This window comes from Lissotriton helveticus, chromosome 1_1, assembly GCF_964261635.1.
Source record: "Lissotriton helveticus chromosome 1_1, aLisHel1.1, whole genome shotgun sequence".
Classification (NCBI taxonomy): Eukaryota; Metazoa; Chordata; class Amphibia; order Caudata; family Salamandridae; genus Lissotriton; species Lissotriton helveticus.
The window spans coordinates 1918328174-1918351446 of record NC_136057.1 but is presented as its reverse complement, the minus strand read 5'-3'; the positions used below and the strand labels follow the sequence as shown (position 1 = coordinate 1918351446).

At 43.7% G+C, this 23273-nt stretch overlaps 1 protein-coding gene across 1 annotated transcript in view; it reads left to right on the top strand.

The window, feature by feature from the left end:
• LOC144754936 (uncharacterized) overlaps window positions 1–21320 on the top strand; it is a 403817-nt gene extending 382497 nt beyond the window's left edge. Inside the window, exons 36-37 of the mRNA XM_078643299.1 lie at window positions 708–735; window positions 20867–21320. Of these exons, the coding sequence (XP_078499425.1) occupies window positions 708–735; window positions 20867–20885 (47 nt within the window). The 3' untranslated portion in view covers window positions 20886–21320. The remainder of the gene's footprint in view (window positions 1–707; window positions 736–20866) is intronic.
• The last annotated feature ends 1953 nt before the right edge of the window (window positions 21321–23273 follow it).

Below are 23273 nucleotides of genomic sequence, written 5' to 3'. Positions count from 1 at the left end.
GGCAAGGGCATAAAGTGTTACAGTAGCTTGGCTTGGGGGCTGAGCTTAGACTGTGTTGTGCTTTATAGTTTCATGCACTAACAGGTGAAGTATTACATTCTAAAACTGGATAATGGTGTACTCTTATGAGTGCTGAGATGGAGATGGCTCTTTTATTGATTCCTATGGGGGCAACAGAAGTGCCAAACCTGGGAGGTGCCATTTTGAATTATGGGGTGGATAGGTGAAGGTGAAAATAACAGAGACATCCTACCTTCATGAAAGCCGCTTAAATCATGAATACAATAGACTAAATATGGAAGTTTAAATATAAATCATTAAATATCTTTTGGTTTTTGTTCCTAAACCTACATGTCATCTACGTTATGGCATAAATGGTAACAGAAGTCAGCCATTGTCTCATGATCTGACACTGGTTAACTGATATCCGAAATTGTAGTTATGTGTGAGATATATGTCATAATATTGGGTAAATTCACATCTACATAACTTGAAGATTCATCATCAAGGTACATAGATTTGAGTTAAGTATAATAAATATTATACTAACCAACATATATTTACCTTCACCATACTGTGGCAGTCGATTTTCTGGAAACAAGTTTATTCCAGCTTAATACTTTGACTAGACTCTTGTAAAGTGTGCAAATGCATTCAGAGATCTCCATCTGGTCTGTTTTTATTGACATTGTTTCTCTTCCTTTCAGGTTCTGAGGACTGCAGCATTTCACCAGAGTGAGTGTTATGTCTTCATTATTCCACGAAGCATAAGTTATCGAACTATAACTCTGTACTGTCATATGCAGACAAATAGAGTAGACATTGTAAACCGACATCCCCTAAACTTCTCAAGATATAGGCAGCTTCAGCATTCTATTAGCTCCAATTTCTTTTCTTTGTCAATTTGACTTGGTACACATTAAGGAGAAAGAGTACACAGTTTACTCAAAGCACAAGAATATCTACAGTGTATCCTTTCACTTTTACTAAGTGCAAGAGTTCGTGATTCTCAGAGTGAACTGGACTTCAGGTTGCAAGATTGGGGATATGTGACTTTATTTATGCCTTTGTTGGTGCTGCTCGGGGTTTCTTGCAAGCCCTGTGATCTTTTCTACATCCAAGTTTCATTGGGAGATTAGCCAATTGTTATTTTCAATATTGTCCAGCCCTCCAGCCACCCCTCCATAACTCGAACACACCTTTGTGACTTCCGGGCCTCTCGCTCCACTCTGCCCTTGCACTGGATTAGGAGAACAAGACCCTATCCCAGCACGCCTTCACAACCAACTAGATGTAAAGCTCCCCTATCCCACAACAAAATCAAACCCTCCTCCTATCATACAACTCCCCATTCCCTCATAAAATGGATAAACATGAAACTATCCATGCCATCAGGACAAACCCTCATAGAGCTCCGTTGGCTAAAGAACGGTGATGGATTCAACCCAGATCTGTTGACTGGGTGTGAGTGTTTGATTGGTTTGGATGCTCCGTCCATCACCACCCCCTTCTGTACCGCTCATAGAGCTCCTAGGCTCATCCATAGAGCTGTCAATAAACATAACCTAGAGCGAGTTAACCTCACACACTCAGCCTCACTACAAATCCCAACTGAAATGCATGCCAATCAACTGCAGATCTGTCTCAAAACATGCTGGAGATATTTCTGACCTGATCCTCACACATGATCTTGATCTACTAATACTAACCAAAACCTGGCGGCTAAATGACTCTTCTGCCCCTATCATGGACATTCTAGACCCTCCTAACTATGGTTTTCCAAGACTATATAGACCCCATAGATCAGGTGGAGGCATCGCCAACATACCCAGCCTCAACTTATCAGTCATACATGCATAAAACTCATCTTACCCACTTGCGAACACCTATGCCTTGATATCTCATGCAACAACAGATCCCTATGCCAGATGCACACAATATACCATCTTCCAGGAGACAATCTGGATTTTATTGAACAAATCATGGAAACCATTGGCACAGTTGTGGATCAGCATTGCCATCAAATGAGACTTCAACCTACATTGAAACGACCTGAATGATCCCGCAGTCAACAGCTACACAGCCTTCCTGACTGACCTGAACCTGAACCTTACACAAATCTGTAACAAACCCACTCACAACAAAGGATCAACAATTCAACATTGAACATCTTCATTACAAAGCCTAATTCAATTCAATTGGAATCTTTCTTACACAGTGATTGGTTAGACAGGGGGAGGTATCCCATGTATACACCGTAGCAACATCGCTGTAAACAGAGCCATATTCCCTGTATTCCCCTCTTGCGATTACATATGCCTCGACATCAACAGCAATGGCAAACCATTATGCTCGTTACACATCGTCTATCATCCACCTGGTGACAACCTCATCTTCACCAAACACCTCATGGATATGATCACAGCGAACACCGGGCAGAAAAACACCAAAATATTCCTTGGCAATCTCAATCTCCATTGGAACGACCACAACAATACAGTGGTCAATAGTCTCAAAAACTTCCTCGGCGCCCTAGACCTCGCCCAAATTGGCAACAGCCTTACTCACAATAAATGCTCAATCTTGGATTTAATAATCTCTAAAAGTGATACCATTCAGCTGGAGTCGATCCAACCCTGTGATTGGTCAGACCATTATATCATCACCTTCTTTATCAAGGACACAGTGAAACTTAATTCGCTTCAATCCACAAAACCAAAGGAATGAAAAAGAGACTTGAAAAAACTCAACCCTAACACATTACCTCCTTCTAGCTACAATCTACTTCTGCCCCTGCTGGTTCTTCCAACGTACATGATCTCACTAACCACTTCCTCAATTCTATGACCTCGATAATTAACGAGGTAGCCCCCCTCCAACTAAAGAGAGTGTACACGAAAGACTCTAAGCCCTGGTACAATGGTCTACTTAACAAGGATAGAAGTTCTCTTAGAACTTCTGAACGTTCCTGGAGATCAGTCCCATCGGCAAAGCACCTCAAGATTCTAAGGAAAAAGAGAAATGCATACTATAGAAAGATCAAGAGCACTAAAGCAGACTTCTTTAGCCACCAACTAGACCAAGCAAGAAATCGTCCAAAAACTCTTTGAATTAATCAAAACCCAATCTAAGGATGTGCCTCAACGGCTACAAGACATAGCCCGTCCACAACCCAATTGTGAAAAAATGTCTGCCTTCTTTAAATCTGAAGACTGACAACATCAAGAATGATCTCCTCAATGACCTAATCTTACACTTGGGTCCTCATACGAAAACCTCTCCACTACTCCCAATTGCGTCACAACATATCCCTTTAAAGTTTGACCTAAAAACGACGCATCTTGGTCATCCTTTGATGCTTACACTGAAGAAGCTATAGGCAAGATTCTCAGTGCCCTGAAGCCTGCCAATCATCTCACCGACCCTCTCCCCACAAACGCTGTTAAAGACTTAACCCCATTGCGTTTGCCTCGCTGGACCAAAATCATTAACAGTTCACTTCAGCAAGGTTGCATCCCGGACACCCTCCAAGTTAGATGGGTATCACCCATTCTAAAGAAACCCACAGCTGACCCTACGGACCTAAACAACGCCCTACTTCCAATATTCCTACCTTGGCCAAACTATTGGAAAAATGTGTACACCACCAATTGACAAAACATATTGATCTCTTTGACCTTCTTAACAAACACCAATCAGGCTTCTGAGCAGTCACAGCACTGAATCAGCGATGACACTCATATTTGACGATGCGCTACAAATTCTTGATCAGAACGGTACATGCCTACTCATCCTACTAGACCTCCCCTCAGCCTTTGATTCGGTCAAACACGAGAACTTGATCTTCTGAAACATAGAATGGGTCTATCAGGGTCAGTGCCTAACTGGTTTATCTCTTTTCTCCAAAACCGGACTCAAAAATTAAAGGTCAACAACACCCTGTCCAAACCCGTTCCAGTAACGTTGGGAGTCCCGCAAGGGTCCTCTCTATCCCCAACATTGTTTAATTTATTAATGGAACCACTCACCGAATTGCTACAAGCGTCTAACGTGCAATAACACATGTACACAGACAATACCCAACTATACCTTAAGATCCACACCCTAGAAGACTTAAATTGCTTAACACATCGCTTAGGAACAACCAGACGTGGCTGGCAGAGAGCCATCTCAAATTGAACGCTCTAAAAAACGAATTCCTCCTAATACCTCCACCTGCCAAAGTCCACATAATGCATGACTGGTTCGAACATCTTAATGCATTCAAAGTTCAACCAACCATTGTGGACTCAGCAAAATCATTGGGTATAACCCTTGACAGCAACCTCAATATGCAGAAACACATTAGCAGCGCAACAAAGGGAGAAAACTTCCAGATAAACAAACTGAGGAAGTTGAAACCCTTCCTGCCAATCAATGACTCCAAGATGGCAGTTCAAGTTCTAGTTATCCCTCGTGTGGATTATGTAAGTGTCTCTCTGTGTGGCCTTCCAAAAGCTACAACAGCACCCCTAAAAGCCTCAATAAATGCTGCAGCGAGACTCATCACTGGCTCTAAAACAAGTTCCTACATCTCCCCAGACTTAAAATCCTTGAATTGACTACCATTTGAAGCCAGCATTCACCTGATAATAGTGTGCATGACGCATAAAGCCATACATCACAATGCACCCAGCTATCTGACACAGAAACTGACGATCTCTGGTGGTATAAGATCCACAAAAAGTGCGGAAAACCTACTACTGAAACCGCAAAGATTCAACAAGAAGATCCTTCTCAGGGATGGCGCCCAGAATATGGAATGCACTACCCCAAGAAACCAGATTGAATTCTTCCACTGCATCTTTCAAAAAGGGAGTAACATTGATTCTCATGGCAAAATTCACCTGAACATAGACTAAGGAAATTCTGAGAATATTCATACCCTCACCAGTATTCCTTATCATGGCAAGGTTACAACTAGACTACCTAGTCATTATATTTGTCATTGTCATGACTCAACAGGACTTTCCTGTTTTTGTACCCTATTGCTTTACTTTCCACAAGATGTTATGCATACGTGATTTACCTCCATTTATCTGTTGTATAATTAACCTCACTTATTGTAAAGCGCTCTGATATCCGCAAGGGTCTTGTTTGCACTCTATAAAACTTCCAAAATAAATAAATGAATTGGACTGACCACCACATTCCTTATCACAGAGGATTTGATAAGCAACACAGCTCAATGATCCAAGCCTAGAGTCTGGAAAAGGAACATGCACAACATTGACGGGAATGCTCTGTTTTCTCTCAGTCACAACATCTTGACCCCCCCCCCCCGAAGAGCTCTCAGATGCCCTTGATCTTACAAAACACTACTCTCATTCCATAGTGTCTGCTCTTGACTCGATCACTCATTTCCAACTAAAAAGAATGGCCACTAAAGTTTCGAAACCTTGTACAATGGTAGTTTCACCACAGAAAGATGGACTTGAGACTAGCAGAACCTTAATGGAGATCTGACGCTTCTCTTGAGCACCTCAAGCACCTGAGATCATTGAGGAATAAAAACAACAAAAACATCAGAATCTAAAAAGAAAATTTCTTCACAAACCAACTAGTTCAAGCCAGTATTTAACCCACAAAACGGTTTGATCTCATAAAAGCACAATCGAACTCTGCACCCAATCAGTCGCTAGCTGTATCCAATTCGCAACCAAATTGTGAGAAATATGCCTCCTTTTTTCTGTAGAAGGCAGAAACTATGAGAAATTACCTGCAGATGGCCTTGGAACAATATCCCCCCCCAGCCCAGCCCCTCTGCTCTCAGGCCTACCATTCCAGTATGTTTTCCCGGGCGTTTCCCCAAGCACAAAGCCTCATGGAACTCTTTCAGAACCTTCGATGAAGACACCATTCCTAAAATCTTAACTAGTCTAAATCCCTCAAACCACTTTAATGACCCTCTAAGATCTTCAAGGAAATCATAGCCGCAATACTCCCAATCTGGACCAAGATCGTTCATGCCTCTCTCCTGCAAGGCTCCATCATGGACTGCCTAAAGTCCGGTCAAGTTACCCCCATCCTGAAAAAACCTAACTGACCTTAACAACTTCCAACCTATTTCAAATATCCCTACCATGGTGACGCTCCTGGAGAGTGTACTTTTGAAAGAAATTCTAATTACAGCACTCCAAATAAATGTATATATATCAGTTTTGGGCTCTGGTATGTTGCCCTCAGCACAGGACAATTTGAGGCTGTTATTATACAATAGACTAAAAAGATAGAACAAGAGTCACAATAGATGGAAGGGGGTCCACAACTCTCAAGATGAATTCAATTAGAGTCCAAATTAGTTCTCTTCAATATGTTCTTTATTCAAATTTCATAAAATAAATTCTCCCAGCACGTAAATCGCCACCACGTGTTTCGTCTCACACAGAGACTTCATCAAGGCATAAATAAGGTGAAGGGATGTCTTGTTAATATAACAGAGTTGAGGAGCACACTGCAGTCACTAAGTGATGGAACACTATCCAATTTTGACAGATGAGCTTAGAGCTGCAGTACGCGGCAACCGTATGCTGTTTAGATGTATTGGAAAACTGCACCATCAATCCATATTCGATGATGTGACTCAATAGGTGAGGAGCGGGCTTTAAAAGTATACGTCCCTTGTTGAAAGTGCGTTCGGTTTGTCAAAAGTCAGCAAACCGATATTTCAATAATGGTTCTGTTTGCAACCATGATAAGTTGCGGTCCGAAACAAGCCAATAACGCGTCCAAATCGATAGGTTGCCCGCACCAACAAACAGTGTAGCTACTATCTTTTTAGTCTATTGTATAATAACAGCCTCAAAATGTCCTGTGCTGAGGGCAACATACCAGAGCCCAAAACTGTTATATATACATTTATTTGGAGTGCTGTAATTAGAATTTCTTTCAAAAGTAGAGGTGGCATGCACATCCTGTGTCTGCCTATAGCACCTTTGGGTAGTAGGTGCCTTGAATTTCTTTAGAACCCAAGAGATACTGATTGTTTTGAATGTTTTCCATGTTTTTCGTGTACTATTTGCATATATATACGTATACTTTAAAGAATAGTGCGGACGTTTCCTTCGGGAACACTACTATCCCAAAAATCTGTTGACTCCTGGAGAGTGTGTACACATACAACTCTATGACCACATCGATCAATTTCAACTATTAGACCAATTTCAATCTGGTTCCTGTGCAGGACACAGCACCGAATCAGCAACGACACACATAGTGGATGATGACCTAAAAATGCTAAATCAGAACCAAGCTTGTCTCTTAGTCCTTCTTGATCTATCTTTGGCATTCGATACAGATAAGCATGTAAATCACCTAGAACTTTTGGAACACTGTATGGGCCTAACAGGAATAGTCCTTAACTGGTTCTCCTCCTATTTCCAAAACCGGTCTCAAAGAGTCAAGCTTAATCACTCACTATCGCAGACCACGCTGATCAGACTAGTGATAACACAGGGCTCCTCTCTTTCGTCCACTCTCTCAACCTATTGATGGAACCCCTAACAGGAATTCTGAGCCCATCCAAAATCCACTATCACATGTACACTGATGATACCAACTACACCTCTAAGTCTCCACCCCAGAAGACATCAGTGCCCTCAGCACAACTCTAAAGGCAACTCAAAACTTGCTAGCAACCAATCACCTCACAAAATACTCTAAAAATAAAACTCCTCCTAATCACCCCAACCAACCAGTCGCAGGTCAATTTCAATTTCAAAAACTTTATTCGGTTACAATACAAATAACCATAAAAGTAACAAACATATGCAACAGGCTACAATGATTACAACTCTAAAAATAGGTGTTCAGTGAGGGAGATCAATAGATTATTATTCAATGGTAAAAAGATACTACAGTTTAAACCATTTCTCTAATCATTTGTTTCCGTAAATGAAACACAGTTTTTAAAAATTTTAAAACCACAGTTACAGTTAAAACCGTATCCATTCTCTGGACCTCTAAAAAAGCTGGGCGGCATCTGGTTAAATTCATTTCTTTTAAAAAAGGGACGATGATTTCAATACGAGAGGCTCCATAAAATCTGCAAAAGAAAAGGATATGAATATCCGATTGTTGTGAAATGCCATCGCATGGGCAAGTGGGCAAGATACGAGTCCATAGATTCATACTAGGGAAGGACACCAGTCTAAAATATATACAGAATCTAAATCGGGTTAAAAGAAAACGATCATAGTTTGACATGGGCAGGGAAAGGTAAGGCTGTACAGTCTTAGTCTCACATAGAGTAGGGTGGTGGGATTGTACAGAATGTTTCAGAGTTTCAACTCTCCTCCTCTTGTCCTCAAGATGGTCCAGGCAGAGGGCTTTCAATGTGCTCCTTGAGATGCTGTCCATTGTAGATGGATCCGAAAAATAAGAATAGCACCCCAAATCAGTTAGGAAGCACTTAACGTATCCCAACCACTGTGATCTCTCCACATGATCCAGGCGAAGGGTGTCCTGTAAAAGAGCCCGGTTCATAGTACATTCATTTGTAGTCCAAACCCTGTGCCACAACAGGATGGGTTGAATTTTGATGATATCTGTTATGTGAGATTGACCCAGTTCGGCGTGACAATTAAATGTGGCAACGCACTGTGGAACTGCAAGGACTTCCCTCATAAACTTATTTTCCACAACCTGGATAGGATCAACATTTGCGTACCCCCACAAACCTGAGCCGTACATAGCCACAGATAAGCATGTTGCTTTATATATAATTAACAGTTCTTTTATTGGTTTCCTGCCCAATTTTCTGACAAAGTTCTTTAAAGCCATGATCGTTTTCATAAATAAGAGAGTTCTGGCCTTAATTGCACTTGTCCACGAACCTGACTCATGAAATAAAATGCCCAAATAAGAAAAGGTTGGGGTATTGTCTAGTGGAAGGTTATTTAAAAACATTCTTTTCATTGGTTTACTTAATTTAGGGCCACAGTTAATTGTGAATGTTTTGCTACAATTAACTAGCAAATCTAGATTCAGCATAAACTTCTCAAAGCTTACTACTAGCTTTTGCAGAGCCTGCGGTGTACGTGCCATAAGCACGGCATCATCCGCATACATGAGCGCTGGGATTGCCCTCCTCCCAACCCTGGGCATATCCCCGCACTCATGCAGCAGATGATGCTCGAGCCCATTAATGTAGAGGAGGAAGAGAAAAGGTGCCAGCACACAACCTTGACGTACTCCACGACCCACACTAAATTTTCTGGAGCATTCCCCCCCTCTACCGTAGCGAACAGAAGCTGTGGCTCCACTATAAAGTTCCCTCAGAAAACAAATGATAGTATTATCCACTCCCATGCCTTTCATTACTGCCCATAATTTGGCATGCGACACGCAGTCGAACGCAGATGAAAGATCCACAAAGGTAAAATACAAGCGTTCCGACTTAATCCTTATATACTTGTGCTGCAGTAACATTAAATTTAGGCCTTGCTCAATTGTGCCGATCCCTTTTTGAAAGCCAAATTGCAAGTCACTCATGACGTCATTTTCTTCCGCCCAACTTTGGAGTCTTGCCAACACTATTCGACCCAAGATTTTTATTGAGGAATCAAGAAGGGAGATCGGCCTATAACAGGCACAGCTGTTTCTGTCCCCCTTCTTGTAAATAGGGACAATGACAGAGGTGAACCAGGAATCTTTTAAGCCCCTTGACAGAGCTGCATTAAAAAGTTGTACCAACATAGGGGCCCAGATTTCAGAGTTTGCTTTAAAAAGGTCCGCGGGGATCCCATCGGGCCCAGCTGCCTTTCCTCCCTTAGTTGCTCTTAAGGCAAGCAATACCTCATCAAGTGTAACAATCAAATTTGGACCTGGTTGTAAATCCAAACTAGTCTGGGGGCCTCCTCCTCGATTGTCATCCTGAGCCATATAAAGATTGGAAAAATGATCCACCCAATCATCCTCATTTATTGCAATCTCAATTCGCGCAGTGTGGGTTTCATAAGGAAAAGGTGTGTTGATTACTTTCCAAAATGCAGCAGGATTTTTGGATTGCGAGGCCTCACAGAGTGAATCTAATGCCTCCTTATTTAGCACAATTTTCCTTTCTTTAAGAGCCTGGTTGTATACTGACCTACATGTTCTTATTTCGCCTAGGTCTCTGGGGCTTCTGTGAACTGCATGTTTTAAATTTTTCAGCGCCCTAGTGCATGCATTATTGAACCAGCTCTTAGATCCCTTACCACTACGCTTTGACTCCACCCTTAAGCTGCTTTTTATATTTGCGGCAATGATACCAAAATGCTCAATTATTTGATCACTACTCGCCTCGTTTCCCAAACAGGTCAAAAAGCTAGTAGAGCACGCCTCCCAGAGTTTCTTAAAGAACATTACGGGGACTATTTTGCTCCAATTAAGTGAATACCCATTTTGTCTCCCAAGAACCACATCAACCGCTGCCTCAACAAGAGGCGCGGCCGTAGATGGGTCTGGGAATAGATCAACTACCTTAAGGCATTGCGGGAAATGATCACTTATGGGCAATGGGATGTTTGTAACCTCCACCGCTCTGTGATTAAGGTTACTGGAGGTGATAATAAAATCAATAGTTGACGTCAAGCCTCTACCAACAAAAGTGGGGATAAAGGGTGCGGGTTTTAGCGCTGTTTCATTAGCAAACCCTAAGTCAAACGTAAATAGTATTTCGTTCAACAAATCCCCCATTAAATTATGGTCAAAATGGGTCAGATTCGTATCTCTATCTGTCATTAGACCACATAGTCCCTGACTCCCTTTGGGACAGAGTGGACAATTAAAATCTCCCCCCCATAAAATTACAAATTCTCTATCATTTTTATCTACCTCTACCTGAACTTCCTCCTTGAGTTGCTTCATTGCAACCACAATTTCTTCCCTCTGAATATTATTATAGAAATTAATAATAATAATCTTTGCTCCTTTTAGGTCTCTTAAAACTATAAGCGGGAAGTATTTGGAGTGTAAATGATAATGGGCCTGTTTAATTTTAAGGTTGTTTGAAATAAACGTGATCAAACCTCCTTTTGCCCTTCCAAAATGTCCTCCAATTGCTGGGGTGAAAAAAGTCCTATAGCCATTTACGTGGATTGGGTCCTGAGTCCATGTTTCTTGGAGGGCCACTATATCCTGACCACTTATTATGAAATCCCAAGCTGGGTTGCTGATTTTTTGCCTCAACCCAGCTACGTTCCAGAAAAGCACTTGGCAAAAATCACTCTTCGCCTGTATCGGACCATTCCCTATTTGTTCTCTACACCCATTAGTGTCATCTCCGATAGACTGCATCTGTTCCGGAAAAACACTGTCACAAGATGTTAGCCCATCGGGGATGCAGGTCTTATTTAATATGGGAGATTCATGAGGTGAATTAATGGGGACCTCAGTAATACTGGGGAGTACCCTGCCCCCAGTAGAGACTTGAAGAGCTGGGGGTGGGAACCGTTCCCCAGCCACAGATTCCGTGAGAGTCTGAGCTTGCTGTCAATCTACACCATCCAAGCCCGAAAAAATCTGATAGCGGTTTTGGATCGGTAGATTATACATAGGTGGCAGCGGTCCTCTATTATTCCATGGTCTCCCTTGGGTAATATTAGGTCCGAAATAAGGCGGATAGTGATTAATGGTAGGTGGATGTTGGTAAACCTGGTAATCATTCCTGGAGTAAAAGTCCTCCGGGCTCTCAGTATAAAAAGGGGGGCCTTGACCACTTGCGTAACCAGAACTAGCCTGCATAGGCTGTTTCCCCCCAGGCCCATCCCTATCCCATGATCTTACATTTTCAAACCCCCAGCGTTGACGAACTGGCTTCTTAATAAGCTGCCTGTCCCTCCCCCAGTTAGTGAGACTTTTTGGGGTGCATAGGGATAGAAATAGGAAAGAAGATGCGTGGAAATAGAATCGCTGCAGCTAACATCGAACCAATCCCCAATATGCCTCACAGCCCTATGATCCTTAAAATTAATGATTATAACATCACCACTTTTGTCCTTTGGCCTAACTCCCACCCAATTAGCACGCCTTAGACTTATAATTTCGCCATTTATTGAAGCAGGTAACGGTCTATTATCACGGAGCCAGAAAACAACCTTATTTCGTAGCGCTCCGTGATCTTCCCGTTTACCTGCGAGGAGTTCTGGGACCCCTGCCATAACAATGACAAAAGGGGCAGAGTCAGGGGTTAAGTCCACGACACAATTAATTTTAGTTTTATTGGGGGCGGTTGTCAAAGCATTCCCTTTAATTAACTTGGTTGTTGGCGGATCCTTACTACCACCTTGATTTTGGGTGCCCCCTTGTTTAGATGGTTGTTCATTAATTACCGGAGCCACCAGTTGGGGTATAGCTGTCTTTGGGGCAGGAGTAATTAACGTAATTGCAGGGCTACCTGCTCTTACCCCCTTTTGTACGGAACTCTGTTTTTGCAGGGATACCGGCGTTTTTACTGTTGGTGTTATGGGTACTAGTGACGGAGGGGGCCCTGTTACAATAGGTTTTACAGGTGGATTGGCCTTGGATTTTACAGGTGGATTCACCTTAGGTTTTCCTAGCCCCTTTGCCAGGTCAAGTAGGAGAAGGGAGTTGTGTTCAACCTTCTTCTCTATTTGATCTAAATGAGCACACAAGGTAGTTGTCTTATCTAGGAGTGGTTGCATCGCTCCCTTAATCAGTTTTGCAATTTTGGCCATCATGGCCACCTCCCCTTCTAGAGTTTGACCAGCTTGTGTCAAGGGCACACAGACAACCCCTTTTCTTATTTTATTTGCTCGATTTCCCAGTGGCTCACCTCCCCTTTTTAAACTATTTGTTGTAGTAGGGGGGGATGTTGGGGACATAGGAGATGGCTCAATAGGGAGTCTAGGGGAGCCCGATAGCCTAACAGTATCATTCCCAGTAAGTAGGTCCAATACAGGAGAACTAGTAGGTGTACAGGACAAGGGGAGCTTATTAATCAAGGTTGGGTCATAGGAAGACTTTTCTATATTATCGGTGACCCCTGAGGACGACAAATCAATAAGTAGCAGAGAATCTCTAGGGCATTCGGACACAATAACGTCCCCTTTTTCTCCTGTTTTACCTGTTCTAGTTTCAAAACATACTGATATAGAACCAAACACTCCCCCCCCTCCTTGTTTGGTTTTGTGGTTACTTTTCTTTTGCTTTCCCCTGCGCCTCACTCGGGCTTTCCTAAATATTCGTGGGGGATCCTTTGCTGCAGGCTCCTGTATTTCGGAAGAGCCTATGACTGTCCCATGGGTGTTGGAAACCTCATCATTCTCACCCGCATGGATCAAAGCAACTACCGTCGTAGCTTTGCGTGTAGGGGCAGGTGGCTCCTCCAAAGGAGTATCTGTAACGGTGAGTAGAAGCTCAGGAGAGTTTGTCAAAGGAAGCTCCAATCCCAAGGACGCCCTTCTGTTGCTGTTAATTAGTGCAACCTTTTTGATTAAGAAGTTGTCCATAGTTACAGGTTTGGGAGGCATGGTAAGTTCCTGTGATAATAGTTACTAATGTAATATAAAAGCAGTAGATTCGCACTCACATATGTAATAGACTAGAGCAGGGATGGACTAAGGAGTGTGGCCCCGGCCCGGCTCCCTCGGTCCCCGGAGGGCCACAGAGGGCCCGCCCTTTGCCCGGGCTTCGCCCCGAGCTACGTCCCGCGTGCGTCCCGCGGTGCGGTAAGAGCCACTCTAACTTTATAATAGATGGTTGGGGGCGTGGCCGCCGGGGGAAGAGGCACCAGCTGTGTGGAACTAAGGCTGCTGGTCCTCGCAGTCCCCCGGTAGGCTCGCCGCGCTGAAAAGACCCACCGAACTCAACCTGGGAGCGAGATTGCCCTTCCACCGACTGTGGACGCTCACACCAGGGAGGACGGGGTCGAGCTGGCGGTGAGCGGCACCCGCGGAGCGGGTGTCGCGAACAGTGAAGGCAGGACGGGAGCAAACAGCAAGTTGTCCGCCCGCAGGCAAGGAAAGTAAGGCCAAAAGTCACCCGGTCAGGCTTGCAGGCAAGGCGTTGAAATCTCCGATGGTTGGGGGCGTGGCCGCCGGGGGAAGAGGCACCAGCTGTGTGGAACTAAGGCTGCTGGTCCTCGCAGTCCCCCGGTAGGCTCGCCGCGCTGAAAAGACCCACCGAACTCAACCTGGGAGCGAGATTGCCCTTCCACCGACTGTGGACGCTCACACCAGGGAGGACGGGGTCGAGCTGGCGGTGAGCGGCACCCGCGGAGCGGGTGTCGCGAACAGTGAAGGCAGGACGGGAGCAAACAGCAAGTTGTCCGCCCGCAGGCAAGGAAAGTATGGCCAAAAGTCACCCGGTCAGGCTTGCAGGCAAGGCGTTGAAATCTCCGATGGTTGGGGGCGTGGCCGCCGGGGGAAGAGGCACCAGCTGTGTGGAACTAAGGCTGCTGGTCCTCGCAGTCCCCCGGTAGGCTCGCCGCGCTGAAAAGACCCACCGAACTCAACCTGGGAGCGAGATTGCCCTTCCACCGACTGTGGACGCTCACACCAGGGAGGACTGGGTCGAGCTGGCGGTGAGCGCCACCCGCGGAGCGGGTGTCGCGAACAGTGAAGGCAGGACGGGAGCAAACAGCAAGTTGTCCGCCCGCAGGCAAGGAAAGTAAGGCCAAAAGTCACCCGGTCAGGCTTGCAGGCAAGGCGTTGAAATCTCCGATGGTTGGGGGCGTGGCCGCCGGGGGAAGAGGCACCAGCTGTGTGGAACTAAGGCTGCTGGTCCTCGCAGTCCCCCGGTAGGCTCGCCGCGCTGAAAAGACCCACCGAACTCAACCTGGGAGCGAGATTGCCCTTCCACCGACTGTGGACGCTCACACCAGGGAGGACGGGGTCGAGCTGGCGGTGAGCGGCACCCGCGGAGCGGGTGTCGCGAACAGTGAAGGCAGGACGGGAGCAAACAGCAAGTTGTCCGCCCGCAGGCAAGGAAAGTATGGCCAAAAGTCACCCGGTCAGGCTTGCAGGCAAGGCGTTGAAATCTCCGATGGTTGGGGGCGTGGCCGCCGGGGGAAGAGGCACCAGCTGTGTGGAACTAAGGCTGCTGGTCCTCGCAGTCCCCCGGTAGGCTCGCCGCGCTGAAAAGACCCACCGAACTCAACCTGGGAGCGAGATTGCCCTTCCACCGACTGTGGACGCTCACACCAGGGAGGACTGGGTCGAGCTGGCGGTGAGCGCCACCCGCGGAGCGGGTGTCGCGAACAGTGAAGGCAGGACGGGAGCAAACAGCAAGTTGTCCGCCCGCAGGCAAGGAAAGTATGGCCAAAAGTCACCGGTCATAAAAGAATGGTAAAGACAGCTTACAGCCCTCAACTGCACTCCACAAATCATTGACTCAACATGCAAAACACATCAGTGCCACCACAAAAACAATAAATCACCAAATGAGTATTTTAAGAAAAGTAATGCCTTTCCTCCCCGCCAACAACTTCAGGCACGCAGTACAAGCCCTAGTGATTCCCTGTTCGGACTATGGTAGTGCAATCCTATCTGAACTACCCAGGTCCAAACTTGCTCCTCTAAGGGCCTTGCTCATATCTGCAGCTAGACTCATCACTGGCTCAAAATTGCACAACCACATCACCCTGGACCTCAAATCTCTCAACTGGCTCTCTTACAAAGCAAGAATCCAGCAAAACAATTGCCTGCATGATGCATAAAGCCCTCCACCACAATACACATAGATGTCTCACCCAGAAGCTCAAACTCGCTGGCGGCTCCAGATCCTCCAGAAGCTCCAACATCTTTCTTCTGAAACCTCAAAGATTCCACAAGAAGAACACCTACAACCGGTCCTTCTCTGAGATTGCCCCAAGGATTTTGGACACATTACGTCCTGCAGTCAGAACGAATCACTCGATCATATCCTTCAAGAAACAAATCAAAGAGCTATTTATCACTGACTACCTTAGTGCGTACATCCTAGCAGTACCCACTCTTCCCCCCTTCTTCTCAACATTGCCTGGTACTTCCAGTTGTCTAAACAATGATACTATGTTAGTATTGGTGGCAGATCGTTGATTTTCAGATGTTACTTACTTTGTAGTGAATTTGATATTACTGTATTTACAACTGTTTAATTGTAAAGCTCTCTGATACCTGTAAGTGTCATGGGGATTTTAAAAGTACCCATGGTTTGTTGATTCCCCTGGAGAAGACCCAGAAATGAGCTAACACACAGTTACATTTTTTTTGGGGGGGGAAAAGAGCTGCAGATGAAAGTGTCTGTTTTTTTCCCTGCAAAGAATATCACCAAAGGTTTCGTGGTGCTGAAATCACCATCTCCCCAGCTATTAGGGACTGACAGACTTTTGTCAGAAAACCAAAAGTTTTTGCACAGTTTTGGGATTTTACTCCGACATATCCTATTTTTGCTATTTTTTGTGCTTTCAACCTCCTACCAGTCCATTGTAAAAACAGGTATAAAACCAATAATGGATCCTGAACATCTATACAATTCTGAAATGTCGACAAATTTCTGAATTCAGCAAGGGGTCATTTTTGCCGATCCTTCAAGGGTTTCTTATAGAAACTAACAGTTGAAAATAGAAAAAATTTAAAGTGAGTTGAAAAAAACAACCATTTGTGCCAACGTTTTCATCTGTAACTTTCTCTAAGTATGACACATTAATTAAAGCAATATACATCCTCTGGACCCTTCTGGTTGTGGGGATATATAGGACTTGTAGGTTTACCAAGAACCCAGAGCCAATAATTGAGCAGCATCTTGCAATGGTTTTTTATTGTGTACCGGGTATATAGCAATTAATTTGGGAAAATATGAATAGTGAAAAATCGGTATGAAAGACGCCTATGTATTTCTGAAGTGGGAATAAAATAAGAGTTTGGAAAATGTAGATATTTGTACTTCTCTGAAATTGTGGGCACACATATTAGCATATGAATTATAGGACAATTTTTAAAGTGACTTCTTTTTTACACATTGACTTACATTTAGAAGGCAGAAATGCATTGAAAGTCAATAGGTAATAACAGTTGCTTCTGTGTTCCCCTAAGTCGCCTAATAAAAATGTAACTTCACTTGTGTGGGTAGATCAAGTGCCCACTAAAGGAAACGCAACATGGACATACCACATTTTTACAGTGAAAACGGACTCTTTTTTTGCAAAGTGCCTAGGTGTAGATTTTGAACCCTAGCTTTGCCGGCACCTAGGGAAACCTAGAAAACCTACACATTTTTTAAAACTAGACACCCAGGGGAATCCATTATGGGGTGACTTGTCTGACTCTCACCAGGTTCTGTTACCCAGAATCCCTTACAAAATGTAACATTTGTTAAAAATGTTCCTCACATTTCTGTGATGGAAAGTTCTCGAATCTGCGTGGATCCGTAAAATTCCACCCACCCCGCATTCCCCAAAGTCTTCTTATAAACATGGTACCTCACTTGTGTGGGTAGTCCTACTGTTGCGACAGGGAATGGCCAAAAACGCAACATGGACACACCACATTTTAACAGTGAAAACTGACCCTTTTTTTGCAAAGTGCCTAGCTGTAGACTTTGAACACTAGCTCTGCTGGCACCTAGGGAAACCTAGCAAACCTATACATCTTTTAAAACTAGCCACCAGGGGTATTCAGGATGGGGTTACACCAGGATCTGTTTCGCAGAATCCCTTGCAAACGTCAACTGTGTAAAAAAAACTAATTTCAACACATTTCTGTGATGGAAAGTGCTGGAATCGGCATGGATCCGCAAAATTCGACTCACCTTGCATTTCTCAACATCTCCTGCTAAAAATGATACCTCACTTGTGTGGGTAGGCCTAGTGCCTGTGACAGGAAACAGTCCAAAACGCAACTTGGACAAACCACATTTTAACAGTGAAAACTGACCCTTTTTTTTGCAAAGTACCTAGCTGTAGATTTTGAACCCTACCTTTGCAGGCATCTGGGAAGTCTAGCAAATCTATACATTTTTTAAAAGTAGACACCCAGGGAAATCCAGGATGGGGTGACATGTGTGGATTTCAACAGGTTCTCTTACCCAGAATCCCTTGCAAACCTCATCCTTTGTAGAATAAAAATAAAACAATTGCCTTACATTTCCGTGATGGAAAGTTCTGGAATCTGCGTGGATCCACAAAATTCCACCCACCCCAAATTTCCCAAAGTCTTCTAATAAAAATGATACCTCACTCATGTGGGTGGGTCAAGTACCCACGACAGGCAAGGGCCCAAAATGTATTGTGGAGATATGAAAATGACCTATCACAAAACGACCTGCCTTTGCAAGCGGGGGGCACCTGGGTTTTTGGCACTGGAATCAGAGACCATCTATGGAAACCTACCAAACCCACACATTTCTGAAAACTAGACACCCTGGGGAATCCAGGGAAGTATAGCTTGCGTGGATCTCCCAATGTTTCACTACGCGGAATGCCCTGCAAACCTCAAAACGTGCTGAAAGAAATCACATTTTCTTCACTTTTTGTGGCATCACGGGGCTGAGACAAATTTCCTATCACCTAGTGTTTCCCCAGTTCTCCTGATAAAAATAGTTCCCAAGGGAGCCGTTAAAGGAAAAAATTGCCCCCATCTGCCTCTAGGGGGGCAGAAAGACTGTGGTAATTTTTGGGGGGCAGGTGTGGGGGTATTGGCATGCCCATTCGGGAAGGTCTCACTCCTACATATAAAATAAAACTGGTGCCTAGTGGGCTTTAAGCCCCCTGGGTGCCAGATATGGGGCTACTGCCCCTATCTGCTTCCTGGGGGGCAGAAAGTCTGTGGCATTTTGTGGGAGGGTGTGGTGGGGGTATTGACATGCTGTTCTGGGGGGAAAAATCCCTCGTGCTTAGTGGGCTTTCTGCCCCGAGGGCAGATAAAGGGCTATTGCCCCATCTGCCTCCCGGGGGGGGGCAGAAAGATGGTAGCATTTTTTGGTGGGGGCATTGGCATGCCCATTCTGAGCAGCCCCCACCCCTATGTATGTATTAAAAAAAATCCTGGTGCCTAGTGAGATTTCTGCCCCCGTGGGGCAGATAAGGGGATATTGCCCCTTCTGTGTCCTGGGGGGGACAGAAAGGCTGTAGCATTTATCTTTAGGTGGGGGCATTGACATGCCCATTCTGGGCAGCCCCCACCCTTATGTATATAAAATAAATCCCTAGAGCCTAGTGGGCTTTCTGCCCCCTGGGGGGCAGATCAGGGGCTATTGCCCCCATCTGCCCCTGTGGAGTATATATTTCTTTCTTCCTTGGGGGGGTAAGGTGGGGACATTGGGATGCCCATTCTGGGCAGCCCCCACCCCGGCCTATAAAAAAATCATCCCTGGCGTCTAGAGGCAAAAAGACTGTCTGTGGCAATATTTTATGGGGGGAGCAAAGGCCCTTGCCCAAGGGATGGATCCCTGCTTGTTGATCTCCCTCATGGAGTGATCCCCAAGGAGGGTTCCACTAGGGAAGGGTACCATTGGAAAGGAGAGATTCTCCCCTTTGGAATGATACCTCTCCCAAGTTGTTTGGTGCTCTGGGGCTGAGATAGCCCCACGAACACCGAAACATTGAAACTAAAAGTAAGATTCAGTTTTGTTTTCAATGTAATGACAACAGCGCGTCATGCGCGCGATCGTCATTATGTTGAAATTCTGAAACGGACCATGGGAGGTTGGGAAAGCTTTTCCCCACCTCTCAAGGCCCCAGAAAGAAAAAGGAAATCAATCCCTCTGCTGTTTGCAGCAGAGGGATTTAGTGTGGCATTCCGTTATGAGCACAGAAAGGGTTAATATACAAATCTGCTTTATTTTCACAAATTGGTGTCCGAATTCTATTGAATTACGTCAATTACTTATCTTCCATGTTAGTGCTTAACACATGGTCTTCTAGTAAAGCCTGGCTGCTCTTCGCCACACTAGCAGGACAGAACTACAGATTTATTATTGTGAATCCAAGGAACATCTGTGGGGTACTGTTAGAGTATTACGTAATGCAGTCTAACCAGCCACACTGCATAATACCCCACTTTCCTACACATAACAGGAGACTTGAGAATGTCATAAATAAAAGAACACTTGGACTATGCTGGTATTTGGTCATATATTCATATTAAAGGGAAACTTTTAACTTTCGTCGCTCTGGAATGTGACCCAAGGTTGGTATGCCTGATATCACCACTTCTATTCCCAAAGCCCTGGGACCCTTGGTAAAAACCACAGGTGGTAAAAAAAGATTGATTGCTCCAACGACCAAATCAAATTATAAGCACATGCTGATGACATGCTTCTTTGTGTATCTAAACCTGAGTTCCATTATTGATTAATGGGCAGAATATTCATTTATTATTAGCCTGAAATGTAGTCAGAATGGATGGGTTCATATATTCCTGTGCAGGATCCATATGTCCCAGCCCTCCTGGATGAGGCTGGTGAAAACAAAACTGCTTCTGAATATAATGCTTGCCTCCACAGTTGAGGCAATGCTAATGTGCAGACTGGTCTCTCACCACTCAGTGACACTTCTCCAGTACGGCTGCTGCTCTAGTTGCTATAAAGGGCAGAGGTTAAAAAAATTGCTATACAAATTAGTTAAATTCAGTGAACATTTTGTTTAGCCTATTAGTTTCAAAGCCAGACAGAACTGGCCTTACAGATGTAATACTACCTAAGGTGAAGTGGTGGGAGGGCATTTTCTCACTATATTTAAATGTATTTTGTCCTAACTACTCCATTGTACTTTTTGAAATCAAGGGAAACATTAGGTATGCAATCCAGGAATGTAACTGATTTACTGGGGCTCATGTAAGGGCCTTATGCTATGTGGTGAATCCATATTTCAGGTTATTTAAAATGTTTTGTTTATTTTGTCTTGCAGCCTGTTGACTATTGGGTAGGTCGACCTGCTGATCAAAAAAATCAAGACACGCTTTTTGCATGCTGATGTTCCTCTCATTGTCTGTGATGAAAATATGTCAGTACATTTTACTGATGTCTCGGTTTACTTTTATAAATGTACCTGCATTCAAATTCCAGCTTGATCAATCACTCCCTAGACTGAAGTTCGCATCAAATAAGTATCTGGTCAAGGTTTAACCAAAATTCAGATATTCGGTTTAAGCAGGGTGCTATATGTTTACCTACATGTATTAGACAAATAGTTAAGGCAAATGTTTGTGAAAAGCTATCTCTGATAACATAAATAACTTGAGTTCACAAAGGGTACGTTTACAAATAGGAGTCAAACTGTTATCTACTCATACTTTGTTGATTCCTGCTTTATTTACACAAAGTGACTGTCAGAAATGTAATCAATAAAAGAATAATGACTACACCTGTCCAAGAGTGTTTGTACTGCATTCATGTCTCATTTTAGATCTAATTTGAAAATAGACTATTCTTAAATCCTCATCTAAATACCTTGCAGATATATGTATATAACCAAGGCACGTATTGGTGGAGGTAGGTATGATGGAGCGGTAATTTCTTCTGGTAATTTCTCAATGTCAAACCCTCATGCTACCTCTAATTTACCGCTCAAAAGGTGTTGGGCCCTTCACACCATGTATTACCTTCAGGAGACTTTAAATAAACCTGTTCAGTCAAAAATGCAATGTATTATTCAAGCCAATAAAGAGAGTTGCTGAGTATTTAAAGGATTTTATTTTCTAGTCAAAAGTTAAGTTTTTCTCTGACCCTTTATTCATTAGTAAAATATCAAACAGGTTACAGAATTTGGAGAACATGAAAAATAGCATTAATACAGAACACATTACAGTCTGCATATAAGCATTACATGTAGGAAAGAAAATGTGGCGCAAAATTTCAGTCACAATTCTTAAAGAGTTTCTAAGAAAAATAGTCTTGCAAAGCTAATCAATAATTCAATAGTTGGCAAAAAATCTCCCATTAAGAGAAATAAATGCATAAAACAAATACATCTTTTTAGACCTAATTAATTAGTCAAAACATAAACTTAAAGTTTAGCATCTAAATCTAAAGAGCCTTTCTATCTGTTGCTGCTCTGTGCATCTCTGTGTCTAAAGAGCAGACAGCCCGCCCTTCACAGGCCTCAAAGGAATGTGGCCTGCAGTGCCAAGATATGACGTGGAAGCAAGAAACCTCCCCCTGACTCTCCTCGGATGCACCTCCCCTTCAGCAATCTCCCGGGACGTTTCGCGTACCTAACCCATAGAAGCCAGCTGAGCTGAGAAAGCCAGCCTCCATCCAGAGAGGACATTATTTTATACTCTAATTATTGGCAGACTACACAAAGATGTAGCATCTTTCAGGAAAACCTGTATGTGATTGGTCAGTCATGATGGCATGAGTTCTCACTACCCTGACTCATTCTAAAATCCTGAATTTACCGGTTTTAACAAAAGAAGCATACATGAATAACTACATTTATAAACATTTGCAACATTTACTAGGAAAAATGTTTCATTCTAATTCTCTTCCTTCCCTTCTCAGCGCAGTCAGATGGATACTTTTAACTAACTGGTACATTGGCACAGTCACAAGAATCTACAGTTCAAGATGTCCTTCACTTCCTGTCATGAGGAAAGCTGCCACAGTCTTCGCATGCTCCCTTCTCATTAAATTGCAAGCCATAGCCTTGATGGATTCACAGGCAGCCATGTTTTGTGTAGGCCCCAAAAATAAAACAAACACAAAGATAATATTAATTTCATGTAAATCAGCCCATTATGTTTCCCAACTCCATACTAATACTCCTTATAAATGTTTACCTAGCCAAGCTATTAGTATAAAGCTGCTTTTTCTAATTTGTGTACAACATGCAAAAATGTGCAATGTGCAAAATAGCATTTTCATGCTTTAGTGTAAATTTTAAAAGCACACACAGTAAATACAGCGCACACAGTTAAAAGTACTTGAGAAAGTGCTAGATACCCAGACACGTCCCACACAAGTTCCAGTGGAATTTGTCATTAAATGTGCCAAAATAGCCCTTGAACGCAATTACTTTTTATTTAAGGAAGATTTCTTTGGCCAACGTAAAGGTGTGGCGATGGGGGCAATTTTTGCCCCGGACATAGCGAATCTATACGTGGCAGATTTTGAGGATAAAATTATCCATAATAACAATCCCTTCGAGACTCATATCAAGCGATACCTAAGATATATTGACGATGTGTGTTTGATTTGGGAAGGCTCTGAGGATCACCTATTATCATTTCATGCTTGGCTCAATGAACAAAACAACAACTTACAATTTACGATTGAGTATAGCAATGAGCGGATAAATTTCCTGGATTTACAAT